This window comes from Primulina tabacum, chromosome 10 (assembly GCF_025594145.1).
Source record: "Primulina tabacum isolate GXHZ01 chromosome 10, ASM2559414v2, whole genome shotgun sequence".
Classification (NCBI taxonomy): domain Eukaryota; kingdom Viridiplantae; phylum Streptophyta; class Magnoliopsida; order Lamiales; family Gesneriaceae; genus Primulina; species Primulina tabacum.
Window position 1 is genome coordinate 8,057,816 of NC_134559.1, and position 12,664 is coordinate 8,070,479.

General features: G+C 37.4%; 2 protein-coding genes across 2 annotated transcripts; both read left to right on the forward strand.

Moving 5' to 3' along the window:
- Positions 1-707: 707 nt before the first annotated feature.
- LOC142505390 (IQ domain-containing protein IQM1-like) lies at positions 708-3,918 on the forward strand. The gene is given in 10 exon segments (XM_075618364.1): positions 708-1,048; positions 1,648-2,085; positions 2,184-2,298; positions 2,413-2,478; positions 2,570-2,658; positions 2,775-2,862; positions 2,960-3,190; positions 3,264-3,365; positions 3,454-3,589; positions 3,592-3,918. Coding segments are annotated over 9 exon segments (1,353 nt in total). The 5' UTR covers positions 708-1,048; positions 1,648-1,774; the 3' UTR covers positions 3,807-3,918.
- A 611-nt stretch (positions 3,919-4,529) lies between these two features.
- On the forward strand, positions 4,530-11,348 carry LOC142506226 (casein kinase 1-like protein 2). Its single transcript, XM_075619411.1, has 14 exons — positions 4,530-4,862; positions 4,957-4,997; positions 6,310-6,379; positions 6,480-6,628; positions 6,738-6,833; positions 6,920-6,990; positions 7,862-7,923; positions 8,018-8,081; positions 8,161-8,245; positions 8,641-8,767; positions 8,850-8,923; positions 9,939-10,002; positions 10,134-10,276; positions 10,608-11,348. The coding sequence occupies exons 1-14, from the start codon at positions 4,787-4,789 to the stop codon at positions 10,893-10,895; spliced, it is 1,410 nt and encodes a 469-aa protein (XP_075475526.1). The 5' UTR covers positions 4,530-4,786; the 3' UTR covers positions 10,896-11,348.
- Positions 11,349-12,664: the final 1,316 nt, after the last annotated feature.

Below are 12,664 nucleotides of genomic sequence, written 5' to 3' on the forward strand. Positions count from 1 at the left end.
ATAACAATGAGATGGGGGAGGGATCGATTTTCTCTCACTCATCTCCGTTTCCGAATTATATCCCCATCCCATTTGATTCTATCTAACTCGGGAATCCCTATCCCCGACCCATAGGAATTAAATTTGTAAATTATTAAAGATCCAATATAGAATTATTAAACACTAAAAATCGAATTTCCAATAATATAAATCCGAAAAATTCGAAATATTTGTCCGGTAATATCAGAAAATTTGAATACACCTCCAACTAGCTCAATGATTCACCTACAATCAATAATAAAACGTATATCAACCATCAAACCCAACAAAATCGAACTCAAATACATAATTCGAACATTAGATTTGAACTTTGCCTACAACAGTGAAAAAAACTTATTTGGTTACCAAAATGGAGCTCCAATCTTCCCCAAACCTTGGTTCTAAGTTGCACGATGGTCGACGACGACGACAACGATAACAAATTGAGGTAGAACACGTGTCTGTACATGTTATGGTAAGTGTATATGTACATGTTATTATACATGTATTAATTTATTATTATTATAATAATATTATTGGGGATGGTTCATAGTATGCATGTGCATTCCATTTCGAGTTTTCCCATCGGAGCTTAGGTTCGGATCCGAACCTGCTGGGAAAATTCACATCATCCCTAGTGCTGAAAGCCTTTAATATAAAATATAGTGCTCATGCATATATATTTTCAACTCAGAGGAACTTTGTACTTCAAAGATCGAGCTTTGAATTTGATTCAAAAGAAGCACCAAAATTTTGAATGAGACGACCCACCATTTTTTATGCTTTTCACATTTCAAGAAAAACATGCAGATTTTTTGTTGGTGTAAACCCGATTGTCGATTGAATTTGAATTCAAACTCCACCGTAGAGTCGCTAACGCAAACGTGGAACTCGTCTTTGAAGTTTCAATAGACGAAAGTATATAAATCTGAGTGGTGATTCTAATTTAAAACAACACATTGGGATAAGAAATCTGCTGACATCTTTGGCAGGAAAAGGTACTTGAGGAGACCGAGGTGGTCAATTTCTGGTGAGTGATTGGGTTCTTATTTTTTTAATTGTGGGAAAGCATTTTTCTTCAAGGATTCAATATGGGTTCTTGATTTTAAATGTTTACAATGAAATGCTTTTTGCTGTAGGAGCAATAGTTATTGTCAAGGAGGGCCAAGATTTGGGGAGATGGGGCTATATCTGACAAGGGTGTAGACTTGTAATTAGGGGGCGAAACTTGAGCTCTTAGCAGAAATTATAAGGTTTATATGTTGTTTTATCAATCACCTGCGACCCCTGGCTCTGTTTGTCCATGGTTTTGTGACTGCCTAATAGGTGGAACCCAAAGATTTGATAGGGACTTGGAAAGATTTTAGCGAAAAATTTACACGTGAATTTCGAAAAAGTCAGCATCGAATATGGTCCAAACTGTCGCGCTAAGAACTGTTTTGTGGGTCTGAATGATCAACCATTGAATTTTATTAGATAGTCCGATGTAAAGATTTGTAGTTTTCGCTTGAGACACTGATTCGACTCATTTAACTTGACAAAAATTCATTTTCTTTGCAGAGCTGTTATGTGTGTTCCTGTAAAATGTTATATGATGATTGATGTAGAGTTTGACAACAAACTTTGCAGGTGCGGGCTTTGAAGTCTTGGATGGGATTGTCGTTATCGTTGCTCGTTTCAGCTTGGCATCAGATTACAACGCACGGTCTTCTCAATTTGAAAGTCGATATTTGCTTAGCTGGTGGAAATCAGGACAATGGACTTAAGAGCTGCTAGCTTTGATAAGTGGAACTGCAAGCCCCAAAAACTTGTGATTGAAAATACCCTTCCATTCAAGAATCTAGCTCAAGAAATCCGGAATTCGAAACCTGATGATTCGAATATCAATTCCATTGGTAGTGCTTATACATCAGTTTCTGCTGCTTCTCTCCCTGAATCCGAGTTTTTATTCACACCTCACCCGGTTAGTGAGCTTGATGAGGCAGCTGTGAAGCTGCAAAAGGTCTATAAGAGCTACCGAACTCGAAGAAACCTTGCAGATTGTGCAGTTATTGTGGAGGAGCTATGGTTTGTTTCTGATCATCGAGTTGCTTGACGTCGTCCCCCATTTTTTTGGCTTTTTATTGGTTAACCAACTCTTTTTTGTTTATATTTAAATTTTATAGGTGGAAGGCCTTGGACTTTGCAGCTCTGAAACGGAGCTCTGAGTTGTTCTTCACTGACGAGAAACCCGAAACAGCTGTCTCAAGGTGGGCTAGAGCACGTACAAGAGTAGCCAAGGTTCATATCCAACTACCTAAGTTTACGATTCTTTCTATCTTGTTTTCCTGTAAATTTTTTTTTTCGGTTTAATTTTTGTTTTGCGAATTTGGACTGAGATCAAATATATTGCAGGTAGGAAAGGGCATGTGCAAGGATGAAAAGGCTCAAAAACTGGCTCTACGGCACTGGCTTGAAGCAGTAAGTCTCCAAAAGCTTAGTCTGTCAGACCTAATCAAGTAAGCTATGTTTCAGCCCCCTGATTCATATTTTGTTTGCTTTGTTTCATCAGATCGATCCACGGCATCGTTATGGACATAATTTACATCTCTATTACGATATCTGGTTCATGAGTGAAAGTTCACAACCTTTCTTTTACTGGTGAATACACATTGGTCCTGTTTGAAAGAACAAAAACCAATCTGTATTTTTTTTTTTTTGTTTCTCTAGATACAATAAACCGGCATTTCTTATTTTATTTTTGTCCTGTGATGAAGGTTGGATGTTGGAGATGGAAAAGAAATAAACCTTGAAAAGTGCCCACGAAACAATTTACAACGTCAATGCATCAAGTACCTAGGACCAGTAAGAACGCATATATCATTAGTATTGTGATTTCTAAGCTCAAATGTATCAAAAATGTCAAGTTTTGCTTTACTGATCCATCATTTATTGTTACCAGAATGAAAGGGAGGCATACGAGGCCGTGGTCGAAAACGGGAAACTTGTGTACAGACGAAGTGGTATTTTGGTGGATACAATCGAGGGCTCGAAATGGATATTCATTCTAAGCACGACGAGAACTTTGTATGTAGGACAGAAGAAAAAAGGCCTTTTCCAGCACTCAAGTTTCCTAGCTGGAGGAGCCATCACAGCAGCCGGACGATTGGTCGCTCATGAAGGTGTTCTTGAGGTAAATAAACACACTCGTGCTTAACGGTTGATTTCATGTATGATTTCGACTAAACTTTGTTGAACTTTAACAGGCAATCTGGCCTTACAGCGGTCACTATCTCCCAACCGAAGAGAACTTCAAAGAATTCATAGGCTTCCTCGAGGAGCACCATGTTGATCTTGCCAACGTAGAGGTAATTATTGGAAACGTTCAAAACAAATTTCATCTGCAGATTAAGTTCCCATCTGATCATAGTCTTTTTGATCTCTTGTTTCATTCAGAGATGTGCGACAGACGATGATCTTCCTCGTATCACTAGACCCGAATCGCCTCCAAGAACAGACTCATTAGAAGATAATAAGCCTGTGTACAACTTGGCTAGACGCATGTCGTGGAAATGGAGCACAGGAGCCGGACCAGTATTGGATGTGTCCGCGAGTACCCTGCAGAGCTACAAACCCGAGCACTCGAACAAGTTAACCTTTCACCTCGAGTGGCATGTGGACCTATCAACGTTTACGGGCCCATACCATCACCACGACCTAGTCCAAAGGTTCGACTCTCTCCACGAGTGGCATATATGGGGCTGCCGAGTCCGAGGACCCCTGTTACTGTGGTTAACCAACTAAGCTAGATGAATATGGAAATTTAACTGGTACTTGCATAGGAATAGCACCAGCAGGATTGATAGATCTTTGAGTCTTGGATTGAAAGAACTAACTCAAATAGCTTGGTCAATTCATTATTTGAGAATTGTTTTCTGTTCTTTTGAATAAGAGTTATTCAAGAATTTTGTGGAACATTTGATGAAAAATTAATTATTCCAACGTAATTTTTTTTATACAAGAAGTTAGTATACTAGATCTAAAAACATTTGGAAGTATAGGTCTATTGTGAGACGGATCTCACGAATCTTTATTTGTGAGACGGGTCAACCCTACCGATATTCACAATAAAAAGTAACACTTTTAGCATAAAAAGTAATATTTTTTTATGAATGACTCAAATAAGAGATCCGTATCACAAAATACGACCTGTGAGACCGTCTCACACAAATATTTGTCTAATTTATTTTATAAAAAGAAAAAATTTCCCCCGAAATTGTAGTATATAAATAAAAAAAATGACGTTTAAATACGATTCAAATTTTTTTTTATAATATTGTAATAAAAAATAATATTGTATTATATTTAATAATTAATTAATAATAAATTTAGGATGTGCAAGAGAATGGAAGGGTCACGTGTCTCACGTGACCGTGGTCCCTTACGACCACCATCACCAGCGAACCCGATCCTATACTTTCAGCAAAACCAAACCTACCACCACACGCGCACTCAACGCGTGCTGTCCACGCACATATCTTCCATTTTTCTACCTAAAAGCAACGTAAAAGAGTATATTTCGACGGAGATACGCAAATTCTTTTTCTTTACGTCTGCTAACCCTGGTGTGTTTTTCTTAAAGTGGGAATTAATTGCTTTTAATTCTTTCAATTCATGCTACAATTCCCTAAAACGAGCCTGTAGATCTCCGTATCTTTTTCCTGGAGTTTGGTTTCCGATGAATTTTGTGTGCGAGGAGAAAAGCTGAAATCTAGGTTTTTTTTGGTCAATGGAGCCGCGAGTGGGGAACAAGTATCGACTGGGTCGGAAAATCGGCAGTGGATCCTTCGGAGAGATCTATCTGGGTACTTACAACTGTTTGATTTTCATGCAATTCCTTCGGTTTTGGACGTGACTTTGTCGATTCTGTGTTAATTGTTGGTTAATTTACTGGTGCAGGGACTAATATTCAGACTAACGAGGAGTTGGCAATTAAACTTGTGAGTTGTGTTGTTTGTAGTGATTTTTTTTGTGTCATGACAAATTGTTTGCTTCTCATTCACGAAGTTGTTTGGATGTTGATCATATGGTTGTGTAATTAATTAGTTGAGATTTTTGCTCGGGTCGAACTGAATAATGAGGTCTCAACTCTCATGAGATCATTTACTTTTCTATTGTTTGATTTTATAAATGGATACATGCATGCATGCTGTTAATTTGTTATTTAATTGGGAATTGGGGTTCTCAGATTTCTTCTGTTGCGGAAGTATACTATGTTAGCTATGGTAAGTTCTTACCAACCGAGAGAATTAGTTATGTTCGGGAACTGTGGTGTGTGGTATGAAAGTTGAAACATACAGAGTAAATTTTGGTGGAATTCAAACTGTGAATTTACAGAGAATTTTCATTCTAATTGTCTTCATGTGCTTGTGAATTTTGACTAGTTTATCGGTTCTAGAAACTTTGTTATTTTTATACCAAAATAATTGAAGACCATGATTCTTTTTTATATTTGAATAGAATAATTTCTCTTAGTTATGAGTTACTAATGGAGATTTTGTTTCCCTTGGTGGGAAGGATGGAAATGACTTGATATTTTTGCATATCTTTTCCTCTATCATGGAAGATAACTAGATAAGTAGAATCTATAGGTACAGGATTCTGTAGCAGACTGCATGGTTAATGCTATGGCTAGATTTGTTTAATCTTGTTAGCACGCATAATGTGATTGTCACTCTATTGTGGCTATAGTATGTTGTTCCTAATATAGCTATATCCTTTAAAATTACCGAAGTAGTTAAAAGTCAGTATCTGAAGCATATATGTTTTGGTCTGAAACATATGCCTTGGTCATTTATTGCTATAGCTTGTTGTTTCTAAACATATCCATTTCCGTTTAAATTGCCAACGTGGTTAAAGGTCAGTATCCGAAAATATGCTTTGGGGATAATAGTTCATTCCTAAATGGTGTAAGGTGGTGCATCTTAGACTTCTTTTCCAATCTTTTAATCGGAAAGAATAAAGATAGAACTACTTCCTTTTGTAATTAGAAAAATCGTTCTTTTCGGCTACTTAGAATTACAAGGAGAGTGTGCATAGTAATTCATTTTGGACAAGTTGAATTGGCTTCTCATACTTCCATCTTCTTGATAAACTTGAGCTATCTCGTGAACAGTAATTCATTTCATGGGTTGAATCTACTATTTGTTTCTTTCTTTGAGGAAGAGTGTGCAAGTTTGTTGTTTTGATCATTCAAAACTGTTCATTTGTTCGCATGGGATTCCAGATTTTTATCCTGTTTTATTGTTTCAGGAAAATGTAAAGACTAAACATCCCCAGTTGCTGTACGAGTCAAAACTGTACAGAATTTTACAGGGCGGAAGTAATGATTCCTTTGGAATCTTGTTTTCATTCTTGATCTAGTGGTGGATTTTTCTCGAACATATTATGGAACCAAATTCTATTTGTTCATCACATTGCAGCTGGGGTACCGAATGTGAGATGGTTTGGCGTTGAAGGAGATTACAATGTTCTGGTTATGGACTTGCTTGGACCAAGTCTTGAAGATCTATTCAATTTTTGCAGTAGAAAACTTTCACTGAAGACGGTGCTCATGCTTGCAGATCAAATGGTTATTTTAAATTTCCTTATACTTGTCACCATCATGGCTATTGTAAGAAATGCATTTTCTGTAGCATTTACTGATAAACCTAGCTTTTTCGGCCTAATATTTCTTTCAGATCAATCGTGTTGAATTTGTCCATTCAAAATCATTTTTACATCGAGATATCAAGCCAGACAATTTCCTCATGGGCTTGGGACGTCGTGCGAATCAGGTTCCTTCACACGTGTTTCTGTGCTTTATTTGGAGGATTTCTTCAGATATGCTGATGTGAAGTTTTAATTTTGACATTAATATTAGGTTTACATTATTGATTTTGGTCTGGCCAAGAAATACAGAGACAGTTCAACTCATCAGCATATTCCTTACAGGTGAAATGAGTGTCTTGGTCACTTTCTACATTGACTTCCTTGCATCAGCATTGCTTTCAGCAATCATGCATAACTGACAACATTGACTATCATGGGTGGTTGGTTCTCGTGAACTACATTTGTCAGGGTTATAAGAATGCAACTGTTTACAACTGCTTAACCTCTAGGAAGAGGGGTTACATCATAATTTTAATCAAGAAAGAGAAGGAGAATAAAATTACTTTTCAGATTAAAATATGTTCAAAGTGAAGTAGATCAGAGTCAATTTACATTTTATCTTCTTGTGTTTAATCTTAGTATCATTACTCCATGTATGGAAGGCTTAGGTCGTCAATCGCTTGCATATCTTTGAAAATTGTTCTCTCCCTATTCTTTATGAAGTTGTGCTGGTACAATTAAGTAATTAGGAACTAATGTACCTCGAAGTCAAGATTAAATGAGACTGCACTCCACATAGTGGTAAATAAAAGTGACACCTCTTGAATGTGGGTGCTGATTTCACTTGTTTCTATCATGTATTATCGTATATTCATTTCCAAAAGTAAAAGTTGACTCAAGATGTCTCTGTCATCCACATATAATAATAATAGATAATAGATTTGCTCTATTTTATTGTATGTGTGCATTTTTTCTTTACATTCATGCTCGTCTTGTCAAGTCAAGTTTGACATGATTTTCTTTGGACTTACACCTGTGGATTAGACTTTATTGTGTTGACAAGTGATGAATTTTCTGAATCAAGCTTATCTTTACCTTTCTTCTGTTGTTCACCATTTCTCTCACTTGAGGGATGTAGTTCAGTGTGAAACATTGAGGTCTTCTTTAGATGCTTTGTTTGGACTTTGAATATTTTTGTGCCTTCACAATGAAGGGAGAACAAAAACTTGACTGGAACTGCACGATATGCTAGCATGAATACTCACTTGGGTATTGGTATGGATCTCTGGATATTGTATTTAACTTCTTCCTTCCAATTATTTTAGTCTAATTTCTAACTTTACTGAGATGCTACTGATATGATTTTTAGAACAAAGCAGGAGAGATGATTTGGAATCTCTGGGATATGTCTTAATGTATTTTTTAAGGGGAAGGTAACTATTGGTTCAGAACTTGATGATTTTGGCTCCAAACTATGTGGGGATCTGTATCATTAATTTATACTCTGTGCAGCCTTCCTTGGCAGGGACTAAAAGCAGGAACTAAGAAGCAGAAATATGAGAAAATAAGTGAGAAAAAGGTTTCAACTTCTATTGAGGTAATCTTATGCCCAGTGTTGTAAATGGCGGTAGGCCGTGACGGGGCGGTAAGTGAGGCGGTTGAATTTTTTTTACTATTTTTATACATAATTATATGTAATCATGTGATATATGCATAAATTAAATGAGGATGATTGGCTTGGCTATTATGTTTTGAATAGAAAGTGTATAATGTATTAATAATTAGGGTTTTTTAAATTTTGTTGACTTTTGCTCGCCTGCCTCGCCAACCCCAGCTCACCTCTGACCGCCTAAGGCGAAGGCGGTGCGGTCGATGGCCACCTCCCTCCTAGGCAGCCTCCATTTAGAACACTGCTTACGCCTGAACTTTGTGCTTGGTAGTATTCTTTCGTTTTTGTATGGAAGTTTATCTGTGATCTTGCATTTTCTTCAGTCACTGTGCCGGGGCTATCCAACCGAGTTTGCATCATATTTCCATTACTGCCGATCACTGCGCTTTGAGGACAAGCCAGATTATGCTTATCTTAAGAGAATATTCCGTGACCTCTTCATTCACGAAGGTCTGGAAAATTTGGTCAGAGAGTAGTGATTTTGTGAACTCCTTTCAGTTCTGAATCTGTAATGCATGTATTTTTGCTTCAGGTTTTCAGTTCGATTATGTTTTTGATTGGACTATCTTGAAGTATCAGCAGTCACAGATGGCCACTCCTTCCCGGGTAAGTGATTTAAATTTTATTGTGCTAAAGTCAAGAATAATTAGGTTTTGTTGCATAAATATGGTACTTGATTTTTTTGATGATCTTAATACTGTGTTTTCCCAAAATTCCATTCCGTCTGATATGATATTAAAGCAACATGATACTTCATTTTGCTTTTGAGTGATTCCAAGATGTCCATTACCTGCATTTTTTTAAACTCCAGCCAAACATTTGTGTTCTCTTTTCCATATTGTACGAAGCCTTAGAGATATGCCAGATGAAGCATCTTGTAAAAGTTCGACTTCCATTTACATACTCTATTGGATCAATGACAAAGACATTGTTAAAAAATGATGAAATGAAAATTGGATTCATGTGACTGGAGAAAGATTTCCCATTCCTTACCCGGAAAAATATGTGGCTATGAAAGAGGGATGAAGTGGAAAAAAATTGACTGCGTAATGGATAAATTTTATATATTAGTTTCACGTTTGTAAGATAGCTGATTGTTATTTACATCAAGAGAGAGTTTAGCGACATCCCTGGGCAATTTTTTTGGTTCAGAGTGACCAAGTCATGCACTGTTACCATTCACTCTCTTCTCAAAATTTAAGTCGACATAGTATCAGAGAATTGGAATGACTTAACTTAAAGCTAACCTTAATGCTGCTAGCTAGCAGCGCCTTTCTCAGCAGAAAGCAGACTGAAAGGCATCAGGTGTTTCAGGTTACTGTCTAAGCAAACCCAGTATTAGAACTCCTTGAGTAAAGTGTCTACCTTTATTTATTGCAATCAATGCAGCGAGTGCTTTCTCTAGGTCATCCATTCCAATGCACGTTTTGTGTCTTGTTTAAGTTTGGTTGAAATCAATTTTTTTAATACGTATTTAAATCTCCAGCTTAAGTGACCTATTGGCTTGAGTGATGAGTCATGACAAACAATGTGAATCCCCCCTGGTTCCTTACCTTCTATCGATCTGGGAAATTTTATGTTCATTATTTTCATTTGAGAAGACAATGTATGCTTGTTTCAGGGCCCAAGCGCTGTTATGACCTCAGGACTGCCCCCTGCGATTCCTAATGGTGAAAGGTTGCCAGGTACTTTTCCATGCATCTGTTGTCCGCCTTTCTTATTCCGGATCAGCTTATCTACGGTAGCTTACTATTAAGATTTATGCAAGATCTCTAGTCCATATATTATTCCAAAATTTATGTGGTTTTTATTGTAGGTGGTGAGGAAGAGGGGAGGCAAGGAGGAACTTCTTCAGTTGATCCATCTAGAAGGAGGAGTTCTGGACAGGTTGTAAATGCTGGAAGCTTTTCTAGAAATAAAAGCCCTGTTGCAAATGATTCAACAAGCAAAGATGCCATGGTAAGCCGTAATTTTAGCCCCATCTGGCTGTAGATTAAAGCTTTGTGGTTGTTGTAGGTACAGCTGGATTTGAACATGCGACCCAGTTGGTTAGATTTCCAATGTTCTACAGACTAATCTGGACAAAGTTCCTAATATCATGAGATAGCATGATTCAGTTAGAATAGATTGGTGCTTCTTGGTTTGAGTGGCCAAGCGCGAGAGAAAATGAATAGCTCAACAAGTTTCACCAAAAACAAAAATCTGAGTGCATTTTATAATTTCATATATTTGTGTCGCCTGTTTATTTTGGCCTGTACTATTTTGTAAATTGCATGGTTGGATTTTGCAGCAGTCAAGCTCCACTTTGTTTGGAAGGTCTAGTGGATCACTGTGGCGAGGTGCTGTTTCTGGAAGTCGCGAAACATTAACATTGGGAAACGATTCTGCTGAACCTAATCGTTTTCATACTCCTGAAACCAGTCCAGCAACGATAAACAAAATATCAAGTGGACAAAGAATCTCACCCCTTGGTGGATCCTCGGAGCCAAAGCATATTTCCTCTGGGAGGAACAATCCTACCACAAAGAATTACGATTCCACAATAAAGGGTATGGAAAGCTTGCACTTTGATGATTAAGAACGTTGTCGTTCTCGAGCGCCACCTACATCCCAACAGTCCCGTAAGTCATCAAATTGTGTTATAGACATGAGATCAGATTTAAGAACCTTGATAATTCTCTTCCGGAGAGATGTGAATTCGAATATAAAGAGAACAGTTGTGCTCACAACGATTCATAAAAACGCCAAGAGTGGATTGTGCAACAGAATCAGAGAAGGTGAAGTTCTGTTCCTTCAATTGAGTTGTAGTGGCGTGGGTCTTTAATACCATGTCCTCTCGCTCTTATTTTATAACCTTTGGATAATCCTTATGTCTCTCATTAGATTTAGCTTGTGGAATATCCATTTTCACTATTACTTATCAGTTCCAAACCTCTTAATACTGTATGTATCCCTGCTTTTCCATGTTCAGGTTACTAAATTGTGTAGACACTTAAATTATATAATTGATAAATCCTCCTCTTAAAATGAAGTATCGTCTTCCAAATATAGCAAGTAGCATTCCCCTGGGCACGACCTGTTTCGGCCCTCTCCCAGTTTCAATGTCTTCAAAGAAAATTTTGCCCTGCTAGCTTATTCCAGAGGGTCTGAGTGTCAAATGACTCATATCTCAAGTCAGTCAACGAGAGTGACTCGAGGCTCATCTCTCCTCCTCCTTTGATTAAAGTGTCGTCGACACATGGAAAATCCTAAATAAAAAATACCAAGATTACAAAGGAGTCGTACCATCCGATGTGGTAATGTAGAGAAGCAAAAAATATAACCCCGATCAGCAGATCAAACTGCATCATAACCCGCCAAAGTTGTCCAATCAAAAAAATCGAATGTACACACAAACAAGGACCTTATAGATTATCCATATCAACACCTCTATTTAAACTAATCTGCTCACACAAGTGTTTAATTTAGAAATTTTCAAACATCAGAAAGCTGATCTACACAAGGGACTTAACCTTGGCGGGATGTATCGATGTGTTATGCTTTACCATCAACGCTTGGAAGCAAAATAGCGTGAACTCATACTGTCTCATTCTGTAAGAACACTAGCACGCGAAAAAACAGTCGAAGAAACACCATTTCAAGGCTTAAAAAGGGGATAAATGAAGGATTAGCCCAATGATTATGAACAATAGCCAGCATTTGAAAAAGGGTTTTGTTGAATTAGAGCTATGAACTTTTTCCTTTTTTTTTTTTTACAGATGCTTAAATTGGTCCCTCAATTCTTATCAGTTGAATCAAAACCATGACCATCGAGGTTGGAAGACAAGATAATAAACTTGTTTCCGTTTCATGGGCCCCTGGCGAAACAGAGTTTTGGGGTAGAGAGGCAAGCAAGCTCTAAGGAATAGAGGTAGATGGGTGAAACTTGAATTTTTTTCAGAAAACTTCACATAAGATTGTAATTTTTTTGTCTCTTCCTACAACCTCGCAAAATAAAATTCTGTATTTCAGAAGAACCGGGGATGGTTACGACGAAAGCAAATAAGATTACAGATCATCCACGACGAGTATAGCATATGCAAGGGAACCAGAATTGTAATCGACAGCAAAATAATGCAACTTCAAATATACAAGTGAACCAAATTGCCCAGTAGCAAAGCATATGTTGTCCTAAGATTAGTTAAGTTTTGGGACCGAATCACGTGTGTCAGCGTCTTAAAAACAACCGCAAGAAACAGAGAACTAGAAAGCAAATGATACCAGCATACATGTTATTGCCAGAAAACAATGCAGATGGGTAATGCAGAAGGAAAAACAAACTGTTGAAAGAACCCCGTTTCTTGTACA